Source organism: Lepisma saccharinum, chromosome 23 (assembly GCF_977018435.1).
Source record: "Lepisma saccharinum chromosome 23, izLepSacc3.1, whole genome shotgun sequence".
Lineage (NCBI taxonomy): Eukaryota > Metazoa > Arthropoda > Insecta > Zygentoma > Lepismatidae > Lepisma > Lepisma saccharinum.
The window spans coordinates 44035267-44049451 of NC_139251.1; the positions used below are offsets into that span (position 1 = coordinate 44035267).

A 14185-nucleotide genomic window follows, 5' to 3' on the forward strand; every position below is an offset into this window, starting at 1 on the left:
ATTCTTTTTAAATACTGCGAATGCGATGTGAATTACAGGTACTCTAACAAACGTGAAGCTGTACTGAGAACGAAGCATTTAATTATGATAGGCAAAAATAACACGGAAAATGCAGACGAAACTATGTATACACACTGGTTGTCCAAAGCAGTGCTGTATCATCTGCACGTCATGTTGTAACTGGGGTTCTCGGAAATTATTTGAAAATAAAGGAATTGAAATTGACCTGTACTTGAAAAGCTGGGACAGGAGAAAATTGAAAACATATCGTTGCAGTTCTTTCTCGAAACAGTAACATTAGCATGTCCACTTTTCTTTCTGGTTACATTTGACATTAATTCATTCTCAAACTATTTTCATCTTCCCTCTTAATCGACTTGCACCTGTTCCAAATTTCACACATACGTAATACCGGTAATACATGGACGCATTGGGCAAGACGCTTCATGATTTTTCGAAAAAAAAAAAGCTTTAGTTATAAAGTACAATTTAAAACTTTACTTGCATGGTAATATATATTTATCTCTCCAAAAATAAAGTAAGCAGACTCGTGCATTCTTCGTAATTTCCTTGCCGAATTACAGTGTTATATCCCCCATACCAATCTTCTGTTAATTACGTTTTCCCTGATTTATTAACGAACTTCGTTTTGTTGATTCAAAGGGGTGGAAACACATGAAAACTTTTAATTTGTTCTGACCGATACAACGATTTAGAGAAAAAAAAACTGAACAGTAGACCTTACTCTCTCGCATATTCCCCATGCTTTAAACGACTTCAACACAACGTATCCTACTTAGAGTACTTTTTGAAAATCCCACCAGATGGCATATCGGTTAATTTTAATCGCGAATAGTAGGGATGGCCAGATCCGGATCCTGCCGGATCCGAAATCCAGATCCAGAACTTTCTTTATTTTAATTTGTAGAACTGTAACTGTAGAACAATTGTATACTTTTTGTATAACATTTCTATCTTGTTATATGTGTTAAAGGTTTCATCCTGGAATGGAATGTCTCACATTTATGTGTGTTTTCATTCCCCCCCCCCCTCCTCAAATGTCAAGATGAGGAGAAATTGAAGTGGGGATCTGACCCCGAAACCACGTAAATATGGCATAGGAAGAAACAGGGGGCATACGGCCTCTCTAAACACCTGTCAAATTTCATGAGAATCGGAGGGGGACACAGGGGTCAGATGATCCTCACGTCAATTTGTCCTCATCGTGACATTTGAGGCGGGTTTTGCCCCCTAAAACAGTTTTTTTAGCCGAAACAAAAAAAAACACGTATTTCTTCCTTTGGGCCCCTCTATACACCTGCCAAGTTTCATGAAAATCGGAGGGGGACACAGGGGTCAGATCCTTACTTCAATTTGTCCTCATTTTGACATTTGAGGGGATTTTGCCCCCTAAAACAGTTTTTAGCTGAAACATAAAAACACGTAATTCTTCCTTTAGGCCCCTCTATACACCTGCCACGTTTCATGGAAATCGGAGGGGAACACAGGGGTCAGATCCCCACTTCAATTTGTCCTCATCTTGACATTTGAGAGGAGGTTGCCCCTAGAACAAATTTTTTGCCGAAACAAAAAAACACATATTTCTTCATTTGGGCCCGTTTATACACACACCTGCCAAGTTTAATGAAAATCGGAGGGGGACACAGGGGTCAGATCCCCACTTCAATTTGTTCTCATCTTGACAATTGAGTGGGTTTCGCACTGTAAAACCGTTTTTTAGCTGAAACAAAAAAAACACGTATTTCTTCCTTTGGGTCCCACTATACACCTGCCAAGTTTCATGGAAATCGGAGGGGGACACATAAGTCAAATGCCCACTTAAATTTGTCCTCATACTGACATTTGAGAGGAGGTTGCCCCCTAAAACAATTTTTTTGCCGAAACAAAAAAACACATATTTCTTCATTTGGGCCCGTTTATACACACACCTGCCAAGTATCATGGAAATTGGAGGGGGACACAGGGGTCCGATCCTCACTTCAATTTGTCCTCATCTTGACATTTGAGGCGGTTTTGCCCCCTAAACCAGTTTTTTAGCTGAAACAAAAAACACGTATTTCTTCCATTGGGCCCCACTATACACCTGCCAAGTTTTATGGAAATCGGAGGGACACAGGGGTCAGATCCTCACTTCAATTTGTCCTCATCTTGACATTTGAGGGGGTTTTGCCCCCCTAAAACCGTTTTTTAGCTGAAACAAAATACACGTAATTCTTCCTTTGGGCCCCACTATACTGCCACGTTTCATGGAAATCGGAGGGGGATACTTAGATAACCTCCCTTGTTAGTCTTACACTTTGTAATTATTTCTTCTTCTTCTTCTTCTTATGGCGCTACAGTCCACTGATGAACCTTGGCCTCCTCTGTGATTTGTCTCCATCTATCTCTACCTTTCGCCACAACTTTCCAATTTCTATACTGGAGCTTCCGAACATCCTCATCCACTCCATCTACCCATCTTAATTTAGGCCTTCCTCGTTTCCTTTGTCCACCTGGGCTATCCAACATCACTCGCTTTGCAGGGTCACTATCACTCATGCGCATCACATGACCTGCCCATCTTAATCTAGCCGCCTTTATTACACCTATAACTGTTGGTTCTTGATATAAGTCGTAGAGCTCCTTATTAAATCGCTTTCTCCATTTTCCATTCTCACATACTGGTCCCAATATTCTTCGTAATATCTTTCTTTCAAAGGTCTCTACCAACTCTTCATCTTTCCTTGAACTGGTCCAAGTTTCCGCAGCATAAGTCAATACAGGTCTTATCAGTGTCTTGTAAAGTATTAACTTAGTTGTTCTGGACAATATGGTGCTCTTAAAATGTCTCTGTAGTCCATAATAGACCCTATTCGCTGCTATAAATCATGCCTTTAGTTCCTCCTGTGAATCATTCTCATATGTCACAACAGAACCCAGATAGATTGAGGAATCCACTCTATCAAAGGTATAATTATCCATTGTTATGGTCGGTGATGGATTATATCTGTGTGCTTTGCCTGCTGCCATGTACTTAGTCTTCCCTTCATTCACCACCAATCCCATCTTTTTTCCTTCCCTTTCTATGGCCAGAAATGCTTCTTCCACTGCATGTAGAGATCTTCCTACTATGTCCACATCATCTGCATATGCAAGTATCTGGATTGACTTATAATATATGGTACCCCTAATTTGCACCCGAGCTTCCCGTATAACCTTCTCTAAGGCAATGTTAAACAACAAACAGGACAGCACATCGCCTTGTCTTAGTCCATTTTCTATTTCAACAGGTTCTGAGAGTTGTCCTCCTACTCTTATCTTACTATTAGAGTATCCTCACCATTCTTATTAATCCTATTGGTATTCCGAGATCTTTCATTGCCAGATATAGTTGGGCCCTGTTTATACTATCGTATGCAGATTTAAAATCAAGAAATAGATGGTGCGTTCCTATCCCAAACTCCAGCGTTTTCTCCAGTATTTGCCTTAAGGTGAATATCTGGTTAATTGTAGATTTACCTGGCCTGAACCCACATTGATATGGTCCAATGCACTTTTCTACATATGGTAGTAGTCTTTTATATATAATTCTTGCAAATACTTTATATGCAACGTTCAACAATGTAATTCCACGATAGTTTGCACACTCCATCATGTCCCCTTTCTTGTGGATAGGTACTATGATACCCGTCCTCCATTCACTTGGCATCTGTCCCTTTTTCCAGATTATGTTTATTATTTCCTTCAAGCCTCTAATGACACTCTCGCCTCCATGCTTAAGCAGCTCTGCTTGCAAGTTATCTATACCAGGTGCTTTACTATTTTTCAATATCTTGACTGCCTCCCATACTTCATCTAACTTTGGACTTTCTATGCCCTCTTCTCTTTCCTCTTCTTCATTTAATCCTTCTTCCAGCATATATGCTACATCTGCACTGCCATTCAATACATCATTAAAATGCCTTCTCCACCTTTCTAAAATTTCATTAGTGTCACTAATTATATCGCCTGTTTCATTTCTACAGACTGTTGTCCTTGGTTTAAAAACATCTTTTGTATTATTTACCAGCTTATACATCTGTCTTACATTCTTCTGCTCATGCAGGCTTTCCAACTGCTTCATCTCTTGCTTCATCCATTCCCTTTTTCTTTTCCTATGGACTCTCTTCTCAATCCTTCTTTTCTCTTGATATTCATCCCTAGCTCTCCTTGTTGCACTTCTTTGCTGCATCCTCTTATATACATCATTCTTTTCTTTGGTTACATTTTGACATTCCTCATCGAACCACGTTTCTTTCTTTACTGGCTTTTGTGTTTCAAGTATTTCCTTTGCTACATTACTGATCCTCAGCTTATATCTATCCCACCCCTCATCTACATTTTCCACTTCTGCCGGTTCCATCCCGACGAATCCCTCTTGTAGTTTACTTCTGTACCTCTCAACCACCGTTGGATTTCTTAACTGCGTGACATTAAATTTAATCAGGCTAGTCGCCTTCATTTTTCGACTATTAGATATTCTTGCTCTAATCCTTCCCATAATCAAATAATGGTCGGAATCAATATTAGCCCCTCTAAAAGATCTAACATCAATGATATCTGATCTATGTCTACAATCTATTAGCATGTGGTCAATTTGATTGTAAGTTTTTCCATCCGGGGCTCTCCATGTCATTTTATGAATATCCTTGTGCTGGAACAGAGTTGTTGTTATTCTTGATTCCGAGATGCTGCAAACATTATTAACCTCATACCGTTGTTATTTGTTACTTTATGCATACTTTGTTTACCAATTGTTGGTTGATACACGTCTTCAATGCCTATCTGGGCATTGAAGTCTCCAATTACTATTTTTATGTCATTTTTTGGGCAATCATCAAATGCTTTCTCTAACGCATCATAGAAATCTTCTTTTACATCATCTGTGGATACTTCCGTGGGTGCATGTGCATTGATTATACTGTAATTAAAGAACTCTCCTTTAACTCTTAATGTCGATAATCTTGAACTTATAGCTTTAAATCCTATCACTAGATGTTTTAGTTGTTTATGTATTATAAACCCAGTTCCTAGCATATGCAGTCTTTCATCACAGCTATAGAAGACAGTTGCTTCTCTCTTTTCCAAAACTCCTTTTCCGATCCAACGTACTTCTTGCAATGCCACTATCGCAGGCTTATAATTATTTAGTTGATCCAGCAACATCCTCAATGCACCTGCCCTATACAAAGATAGCACATTCCAGCTCCCTACATATAGATCCCTTCCCTTTCCATAATTCGCTTGTCCATTGTTCACGCCAGTCCGTCGTCGGTAGATCTGTCCGGCTACATTTCTTTGAGGTCTCGTAACGTGGTTTCTTTTGTGGGATGGGGTTGTCGGCCCCACGCCCAACCCCCATTCTTGGAGGACCAGGATTTGTTTAGGGTTTACTCCCGTAGGGCAGCTGGCTTCACTATGCCTTACGAGTCTGCCCCACCCTTGGTTTTCTGTCAGGGTATCCTTCCCTTAGCCTTTGGGGATCCCTCCCCTCCCTGCAAGGCAGCAGGGGCTGAGCTTAGTTAGTGGCGGCTCTCCTCGCCACATCGCAGGATTTTCATCGGAGCATTGCAGTATTTACCGAGATGCAGTTGCCACTCCACATCTCGCTGTCTCCTCCAATCCTGCTGCTGCTTGTCCGCGACTGTTTCCAGCTAGCCAACATATCTGCTGGCCGTTCCCCTATCCGCAACCTGGGGACGCGCCTGGTGGCATGCAGCTCTGCCACTGGGAAGGTAACCCAGCCCAGGTTGTAATTATTTAACACTGCATATATTATAATGTTTTATTTTAATTTGTAGAACTGTAACTGTAGAACAATTGTATAATTTTTGTATAACATTTCTATCTTGTTATATGTGTTAAAGGTTTCATCCTGGAATGGAATGTCTCACATTTATGTGTGTATACATTTCCAATACATTCGAATGAATACATATTCGTTTCAATGGCATTTACAAAATCACCTCTGACATGTGTGCACGAGTGTGTTAGCCGATGCGTAGCAAAGTATTTTAGAAACAACACTTGAAAAACTTCTTGTAGGACTAACGAAAAATTTCTTTGTAATCGAAGATCATAATACCTTTTAAGGTGTGGTAATATTATAATGGGATAGAGATACGAAACTCTCGGATCCGGATTTTCGGATCCGGATCCAGATCCGGAAATATCGGATCCGGATCCAGATCAGGAACTTTCGGATCCGGATCCAGATCCGAAACTTTCAGACCCGGATCCGGATCCGCGGATCCGGAACTCTCGGATCCGGATCCAGATCCGGAACTTTCGGATCCGGATCCAGATCCGAAACTTTCAGACCCGGATCCGGATCCGGAATTTTCGGATCCGGATCCAGATCCGTAACTTTTGGATCCGGATTTTTCGGATCCGGATCCGTTTGGCCATCCCTATTGTGGACTGATGTTGTTAATGGCATGCACAATGTTTGCCTGTAGAGATGGGCATCCGGAAGTGGGGGCAAGGGGGGCCGCGGCCCTCCTGGGAAATGAAAGTCAACCATAAAATTATATATTCCACACACACAATTTCATTTCAGTCACAATAATACGTATTAATTATTGCACGAACATGGTAAATTCAAATTTAAACAACGTTTCTTGAGGGAACAACACTATTATTGCGGATAATGTGTCTTGTTTGCCACCCCCCATGGAAAACATACTTTCCTTGCCCCTCCGTGGAAGAAATCCTGCGGACGTCCATGCCTGTAGATGTTCTAATGTTTGTGATTGTCTTGATAAACAACATATTTTAAACAACCCCACAAGAAGTAATCTAGTGTATCTCAAGAAAGGCATTGTTTCGCGCGATGAATGCCATGATGCCCCATCTTGTTAAAACCAAGCGTCTCTCTCATCCTCCTCTAACATCGATACAAATTCCTGCACAATGTTCACATGCACATCACTATTCATAGTTTCTTTGAAGAATGCTGGTCCAACAATGCGCCGCCGTGATATCGCACATCAGACACCTATTTTCATGGAATGAAGTGGTTCCTCATGTAAAACATGAGTGTTTTCGGTAGCCCATATCCTACAATTCTGACTGTTAACATAACCCGATAGGTGAAACCATGCTTCATCGGAAAAATAAACTTTGTCAAGTTCCCTTTGAGACCTGAATGTCTGAAGAAACAATCTAGCAAATCGTATTCTTTTGTCTATTTCCGGAAATTTAAGTTCATGTACGACACGAACACGGTAAGCACGAAACTTGAACTTACGCAATGGGGATCTGCAATTCTCTCGATAATGATTTCTTAAGCGAACGAGCATACCGATGTTCCAAATCTTCTAAAAAATCAGCTGTAAAGGCACTATGTCTTCCACTTCTTGGCTTGTCACACGCTACCAGTTTCATCAAATTTATTTTTAAGCCGCAATATTGTTTTCCTATGTGGTACACTCTTGCCAGGATACCTCAATGAAAGCTGTTCCTGCACCTGTTCATGAGTGTTTGTTCTCAACAAGCATTTGAGTAGGGGGTGTGCGGGACACAATTTTTTGGATCGGGACGGGAAATTTTTTAAATCCCGACATGCGAAACAGGAAAAATTAGCAATTTCCCTACAAAGTCGGGAACTTTTCGGGACGGGAAATGTTCGAAATTTCCCGACGCTCTTGAAATCTCGAATTCTACACGTCATTTTCACCTTAAGTGATTGTATTTCCATTTCTGGTACAAAAACTAACAATTTCCGATAAATTTCAGAGACATTTACAATGCAACGACTTTTTAAAATGACCATTCGATATTTCCCGATTGTTCGGGATTCAGAAAAGTCGGGAAGTCATTTCCCGAAGTCGGGATCGGGACGGGAATATTTTCCTGGTCCCGACTTTTCGGGATCCCGCACATCCCTACATTTGAGAATAAAAACACGTTCTTGCAAGGTGTAATTCATTTCAAAAGATAAAGGATTAATAACTTTAAATCAAATTAATAACAGCACTCAGAGCAGCGGAAACAACGTCACTCATATACGACACAACCAACGAGCCGACAATGCAACAAACAGACCAGCGCTGACAGGCTCGATCCAGTTACACAGCATGGCAGCGCCGCATTTATTTATGAGTTTTAAACTCTCTCATTAATTTTGGCTTTATAGTTAAGAATATAATTTTGAACTGCAATTTCAAGGTGATACGTTGTATGTATTAAGGCCTAAAAGATTTGATTTCTCTGGTGCGCAATCCAGGCGGCGCTGCCATGCTGTGTAACTGGATCGAGCCTGTCAGCGCCGCCTGGATTGCGCACCAGAGAAATCAGTGTTGCTAACCAACAAACAGTAAAAGTAACCGTCCATACCAGATGTTACAATTTACGATCATTCGATATCAGTACTTTTTCTTCCCATATTGTGTAGATACCCAGTATGCAATGTGCCGTGCAATTTGATGCTCGCAGCGTTGCAAACTGCAAAAAGTACGTTTTCCTGGTGACATCATAAAATTTCATTTCTCTTTCACCCTACACATTGCAACCAAAAAAATTAGCCTCTTTCGACATTTCTGTGTACGTAGAGACTAAAAGTTCAGAGAAAGTTGTCGTAAACCAGGAACTGATAGTAGTTTTGGGTCAAAAATGTGATTTTGTTAATTTTTTTTCTCCACCCTGAACGACAACCCCCTACCCCTCCTGCGTGTCTTCAGGTACGTGGTGTATTTCTTTCAACCGCAATGTACATGCACCAATGCCCCTCAGGGGTACTTGCGTGTGAAAAAGTTCTCAATAAACTCAATATATGTTGTGAAGGATTATATTGCACTTATCGTCAGACCTAGGACTTTCGCACACACTGTGTAATTATATTTAGTCACATCACCACAAGTTCAAAAACATGAACTAACTGCTGATTTCAAATTTTCAACCCACAATTTTCATTTACAACCTAAAATTTCTACATATATTAGAAATCTTTATTTTATAATCCTTTGTAAGTGTGCATGGTGATGTGCAGTAAGGGAAAGAATTAACATTTAATATTGTTGTGGTGGAGTGGCTAGAACTATGCGATTACAGGTTCGAATTACGGGTAAAGCATGCATGTGTCGTTGTGTTGTTACACCAGTATTATTATTATTATTATTACTACTACTTAATCATTCAATTGTTCAGTCTCATCATTGCAGTTGTTATAACCTACAGTTACATGACTTAAATATAGTATATCCAAATTCTATCAATATTTTTGAAAAAAGATAGCATGTCATTTGCACTCAAGGTACATAGAGGCTTGCACTATTGTATTTTCCCCAAAACTGAATTGAAGAATTTACACAAAGAAGCTCTGGCATTCTAATTGCAAGATAGTAATTAGTTAAGATATTAATGAAAGCAAAAATGATCACTAGAACACATACTTAATACATGTACTGAATCACAATTCTTCTTATTACACTTCATGTTCTAATTTATTCTCTTGTAGGTATGACGTCACCTTACAGTGCTTCACCTTTAGGAGCGCCACAAACGCCATCTATGAGTTCCTCCTACGTCAGCAACAGCATCGCTAACTTGAGATTCAGGGCCCACGAATACAGCCTACATCCAGCACAGATCTGAAGACTTGCAAGACGTAATGAAAATAATATACCGTCCACCATTCTTGATGCAATAAAGTTAATCTTTTTCAGCAAATGATTCTGTGAGGAATTGTGGAAAGTGCACGCGAAAAGCTCCTTGTAACTGAACATAGGAGTTGAAGGAAACAGCTAATGTGCCTATGAATGAGCTGCTTCGGTGTGATCTCTCACGAGTTCAGTGAATTTTACCAAAAATGTCTGCCAGGGTTTATAGTTTGTGTCGTGGTTCACAAGAAAGCAAGGACATATCTTATTTATGTGTTGTTACGGTGCCTTTCTAGTGGAATTTTATCAGGGTGCCTGGTTTGAAGTTGGCACATTGTAGAGTCATTCTCAAAGATGCTATCATAATAGTGAAATGTAGTCGATATTACAAGAAGACGATCATATTTTTGAGAATCATGGATGACAACGACTATTTTTTATAATTATTTAAGAATGGCGTTGAGAACTTTGTAGAAAGCATTGAATATTTTGTTGCTCTTGTTGTGCAACATGCATTCATTTGTTTTTGCACAAAAGTGTTTCAAAGAAAATGTAGTGGCAAAATGGACAGAGGCAATTTAGAGTGCCAAAGTTGTCGTTAACTCTTGTGCCGTGTCTAGATCCATTTCTGGAATAGCTATATCCAAGACTCTAAGAATTTAAAAATAGCAGTTCAGTTCGACTCGAACATATTTTTCAGGGAGTCTACTACATGTAGGCATATTATTTGTGATTGGAAAATTGAAACGTTCTGGTGAGAGCATTCCAACCGAAATCCAAGTTCATTTTATGTCTACAGACACTGGCGTACGCAGAGGGGGACTGATGGGACTACAGCCCCTCCGAAATTCTAAAAAGAAATCAACATTTTCGAATAAAAGCGCCGATGAACTTGGCGAAAAACCAGAGTAGTAAAAGCAAATCCCCTTAAAATGACCCCTAATTGCCATTTTTGAGACTGGAAATTGCTGAATATACGAAATATCTTGTTGTGTTTGCCGCCCACTAGAAAGCAGCCAGGGGCGCCAACTTTCGAAAAAAAACATTGGGTTATTTTAAGTTTAAAAAGAACCATGAAACCTTCCTTCCATGCAGTATGATATTAATGCACACCAACAATGTATTCTATTGTAAATCTTTTTTTTTTACTGATATCAATAAGCAAATATATTACAATAACTAATATAATAATGATAATACGTCCAATTATTTGGTGAGCTCGGACTCTACGGGCCTATATAAGTTGGTGCCACTGAAAACAGCTATGTAATGTTCACCTATTCAATTCCAGCACCCCGAAAAAAAATCCTACTTACGCCAGTGTCTAAAGAAGGAGATCTAATATCTACGATCTTTAGAAAAAGGAAACGAAGACCTAGTGTTGATTTCTCTACTGCTCCTATTACAGAATCTGCTATAGTTTCTTAGATACATTCTTTGAGACTGATTAAGTGGGGTCTTTGCAACTGAGCTTTTTAAAGTATACAACAACAACAACAACAAAAATGTGCCAAATTTAATTTATGCCATGTCATGAGATTTTCAAAATGGGGGCGATACTACGCACAGTTCTCTTAATTTTATCAGCTGTTGTTCCGTGCGATGCACTAAAAAATGTGTCAATTGAACAGATCTCACACAATCATTCAAACTGTGTCAGAATATAGCCCCGAAGTGCATTAACCTAGAACTGATGCATTTCGAACATTGGGTGCATTAGTTTATGTGGTTTTCATTAGAGTTTCTTCTCAATTTCACCATATTTGGCACATATTCTGTACAGAACACCTCAAAAACTTTAATTTTATGCTACATGAGTCTGTTCTCTATAGAAAAAATTCACAATTAATATGCATAGTGACGAGTATATCACAAGTTGTTATTCCAGCATTATTTTTCCCCAACAATTTTCCAACACATGTGTTTGAAAAAATATATCGATATGTGAGCCCCTCCAAAATAATAATAATAATAATAAACATCCTGGCTACGCCCTTGCATTGACAAGAAAACTCAGATTTCTGATGGACAAAATTCTGCTTGAGACTACAAATCCCAGAAATCGAACCTGGTTCTCCATGTCTAAAATTTGCGATGTGTTCTGAATCTTATGCCAAGTAAATCCGCCTCTGATGTCATTGTTCTGCTGCCGTTGATTACAATATTTTTCATGTTATGGCTTCAATTTTAAGGACCATATGACAACTACCTCATTCATTTTAACTTGACGATACTTGCTACATTTTATATGCTCTGCTAAATTCTCTAGTGACAATTCTCTGGTATAAGTTGTAACGTGGCCCGGATTGACAAACTAACTCTAGGCAAGACCATGAATAAGACAGTAGTTTCCGAGCATAACATTAAAACAAAAGCATGTAGTCTCGAAACCAGCGTGCCATGAAATTCTGATACTTATTTATTGAACATATCAATGAAATAATACCGCCTTTTTGTCAAAATTGTCCAGTCCTGTAGTTAATACGGGCTAAGATAAGTTGTGTGCGATGAAAGCTGTTCATATTTGCGAATTCGACTCTTTGATCACTTGGACATCGAATCCAAAACTCCATAATCGGCTCTGAGATACAGGATTCGAGGATATAAGATCGAGGATTGGATTTCCTTCGGATCAGGATTCGGACAATTTTGGGTTAGAACATCCATCCTTAGCTCTGGGTCTATTGAATTTTCGACATTAGCTAATTTAACTGCCTACTGCAGAGGTTCCCAATTTTTTTCGTTTCACGGCGCCCCTAGTGTTTCAAATTTTTTCCGCGGCGCCCTAGTCAGAATATGGGGCTATCCAACACTTACAACGCTCACTTAGTGTGGTTAAGTTGCTTGCCTTAATTTTAAAAAAATGCATATATTTCAAACTCAGAAACATTTTACATGTAAAAAGTACTAAATAACCAAATATTTGGAACAATCGTATCATTTCTGTGAAAATAATTGAATATTTCGCGGCGCCCCTGTAACCCACCCACGGCGCACACTTTGCGAACCACTGCCCTACTGTATGCACATGGACACGTTTGCAGAGACGTTGCTATTTTGGCTGGAATATTATTTTAATTTTTCATCATCCCTGTGCCACACGTTCAAGTTGGTGAGAACATTATTATTTGTGTGGTAGTAGCGCAAGTCATGAAAATTATTTTTGTTGCAGCTACAGTTCATTATGTATAAAATCATTATTAAATGAAAGAATAATTCTGGCAAACAAGGGTTAAAGCGTACTCAACTCAGTAATAAGCCATGGCCTAACATGTGCCTTCATACAAAGCTCAAAATGAATCTTTGTACAAAAAGAAATGTGTAGGCAAGTTGAAAATCAATATTGATAAGTTTTTATATATACGAGTATATATGCTTGTTTGTACAACAAAATGGAAATTGTAGTAGTCCATTAATGCTGGTGCTGTCGTCTTCCAATTTACACTCGAGGTACACTTGCATTTCTGGCCAATAGTACATGAATTTTCTGAAATTATGTATTGTGATATTGTTGATATATACATGTACAATGACACGTTAAGTGCCTTCGCTTTTCTATTGTAATTTAAGCACAAAATCTTGTACAAAAGTCTTCACAATCTAAAAATCGTGCCACAGCTCAAGTTTACATTGATAATAATTGATCTTTCATGTAAATAAAAATAGAATTATAAGTATATTTTGTTCAAGGGTGTATGAAACATATCTTTGACAGTTTATGTGTAAATAATATTGTTGGTATGTAGTGGGATCCATGAGTATTACCGTGCAAATTGTCCATGACTATTTTCATTAATATTTTTCTTACATCCTGTGTGTTTTTAAGCGATGGATCTTTATGTATGCTGGTGCAGAAGTTGTCTGCAGCTTGTTTTGAGTTTTCTTTTAATTCTTGAAGCTCTTATTGGGTCAAATTAAGTGCATGAACATGGTGATGGACAATTTGCACGGTAATACTCATAGATCCCACTGTACAAGAATGTATTTAATGTTTGACTATATTGAACAATAAACTCTTCATTTGATTTATGGATTTAGAGTCCTACTATTAATTAATTTGTGTGAATGTGCAGCCTATTTTCGTAATGGATTAAGCGTTTTGTTATTAGTTTTTAGTGTTGCCCACGGGACGGGACATGTCCCGTCTCGTCTCGTTTTCGAGACGAGACACGAGACGGGACAAGCCTTTTGAAATTCGAGACGGGACGAGACGGAATGCCTTACTCGTCTCGTTTTCGAGACGAGACACGAGACGGGACGGGACGGCTTTTGAAAAGTCTCGTCTCGTCTCGAATGTCTCGAAAAAAATAAAAGCAAAATATTTAATCAGTTGCAAATACTTGTTTGCTTGGAATAAAGTATTTCAATGAGAAATGTTCATAAGCGTGTATTAAGTCAAAATAAGACTATTTTAGAGAGAGTAATGAATGAATTGAATACCTAAACTTATTTTCAATACTCTTTCGAAACACAGGTTTACCCCCCATTTTTTTTCAATTTATTCCAGGTTAATAACTTTATGTTACGATAGTACTCCAGATACTAAT

General features: G+C 38.9%; 1 protein-coding gene across 1 annotated transcript in view; it reads left to right on the forward strand.

Annotated features, from left to right (window-relative positions):
• The window catches only part of LOC146005350 (paired mesoderm homeobox protein 2-like), a 65583-nt gene extending 51941 nt beyond the window's left edge, over window positions 1-13642 (forward strand). The window contains exon 5 of the mRNA XM_083144544.1: window positions 9497-13642. Coding sequence (XP_083000670.1) covers window positions 9497-9633 — 137 coding nt within the window. The 3' untranslated portion in view covers window positions 9634-13642. The remainder of the gene's footprint in view (window positions 1-9496) is intronic.
• The last annotated feature ends 543 nt before the right edge of the window (window positions 13643-14185 follow it).